We start from the raw sequence: 1,707 nt of genomic DNA, 5'->3' as shown, positions 1-1,707 counted from the left end.
GATGGCCATTCAGAGGCTTGGAGCCGGTGGGCCCCACTAGTGCGTCCGGACGGCCATTCAGAAGCTTGGAGCCGGTGGGCCCCACTAGTGCGTCCGGACGGCCATTCAGAAGCTTGGAGCCGGTGGGCCCCACTAGTGCGTCCTGATGGCCATTCAGAGGCTTGGAGCTCGTGGGCCCCACTAGTGCGTCCGGACGGCCATTCAGAAGCTTGGAGCCGGTGGGCCCCACTAGTGCGTCCCGATGGCCATTCAGAGGCTTGGAGCCGGTGGGCCCCACTAGTGTGTCCGGACGGCCATTCAGAAGCTTGGAGCCGGTGGGCCCCACTAGTGCGTCCCGATGGCCATTCAGAGGCTTGGAGCTCGTGGGCCTGACTAATGCATCCGGACGGCCATTCAGAGGCCTGGAGCTGGTGGGCCCCACTAGTGCGTCCAGACGGCCATTCAGAGGTTTGCAGCTCGTGGGCCCCACTAGTGCGTCCGGACGACCATTCAGAAGCTTGGAGCCAGTGGGCCCCACTAGTGCGTCCCGATGGCCATTCAGAGGCTTGGAGCTCGTGGGCCCGACTAATGCATCTGGACAGCCATTCAGAGGCCTGGAGCTGCCACTGGGCCAGGCTCGCCTCTCCAACTCTGTGCATCGGGCCATTAAGGCCGATTAATTAACCACCTCTGGAGGCAGGTGCCGCACTTGGCCCGGCCAAGGTCAGCCAGCTCCACCCTCAGCTGCCGCCTCCCGGGCCCCTCCTGAAGCGTCTGTGGTCAGAACCCCCCACCAGGGAGTGAGGGAAGCCACAGCTCTGGCCCAGCTAGGAGAAGCATCTGCAAGGTCTCCCAGCTCGTCTGGAGCAAGTCCTTGAAACCCGCACGCTCCCTGTCCAGCCTGGGGCCTCCAGGGACACAATGGTGGAGTGCAGACATGCTCCCAGGCGACTTCTCCCAGCAGGACTGGGCTCTGCCCTCCCAGCCGCCTCTGGTCTCGTCCATACCCACGTGTGCTCTGAGGGCTGAGCATTCCCCTGCGGGCCCCTCTCTACTCTCCTGGGGGAAAGCAGGTTGGCCTCCTGCTGGCTCAGGTCAAGTTTCTGCCCTATTCTCTTTCCAACCTACCCCCACAGACACTCCTTCAACCTCCCCGCGGCCCCCACTGGCTGCCTTCTCACGCAGCCAGGTCCAGGGGAAGTGGGCCTCTGGGACCAGCTGTAGAAGAGGTGGGAGACACCCTCAGTCCACATGAGCTGCCCACCAGGAACCCCTGCGAGAGGACCACCGCCTCAGGCCTCAGCAGCCATGGAGAGGGCTGCAGCGAAGACTCACCTCCTGCTCAGATAGGCCGTCGATGATCTCAGACACCTCGTGCTCGCTGCGGGCCGCTGACATGGAGAGCCCACCGCCCCGCTGGCCCACCCTGCTGGAGAGCGAGAGGGAGCACTCAGGACCCGGCCTTCCACACAGCAGGAGGGAGGAGCAAGGACTCACCCATCGCTCCAGCCAGAGAGAGCACCGAGGACCAGCCAATTGTCCCAGCCAGAGGGAGCACGGAGGAACCACCCACGGCCCCAGCCAGAGGGAGCACCGCGGACCGGCCAATCGTCCCAGCCACAGGGAGCACTAAGGACCCGCCCACTGCCCCAGCCACAGGGAGCACTAAGGACCTGCCCACTGCCCCAGCCAGAGGGAGCACCGAGGACCCGCCCATCACCCCAGCCA

At 64.9% G+C, this 1,707-nt stretch overlaps 1 protein-coding gene across 1 annotated transcript in view; it reads right to left on the bottom strand.

Annotated features, from left to right (window-relative positions):
* NCOR2 (nuclear receptor corepressor 2) overlaps positions 1-1,707 on the bottom strand; it is a 138,265-nt gene that overhangs the window by 89,153 nt on the left and 47,405 nt on the right. Inside the window, exon 10 of the mRNA XM_007938111.1 lies at positions 1,315-1,408. Coding sequence (XP_007936302.1) covers positions 1,315-1,408 — 94 coding nt within the window. The remainder of the gene's footprint in view (positions 1-1,314; positions 1,409-1,707) is intronic.

Source organism: Orycteropus afer, unplaced genomic scaffold (assembly GCF_000298275.1).
Source record: "Orycteropus afer afer isolate SDZICR_OR568_19922 unplaced genomic scaffold, OryAfe1.0 scaffold00048, whole genome shotgun sequence".
NCBI lineage: Eukaryota > Metazoa > Chordata > Mammalia > Tubulidentata > Orycteropodidae > Orycteropus > Orycteropus afer.
Note: the sequence above shows the minus strand (reverse complement) of the source record. Positions and strands in the feature narration are given on the sequence as shown.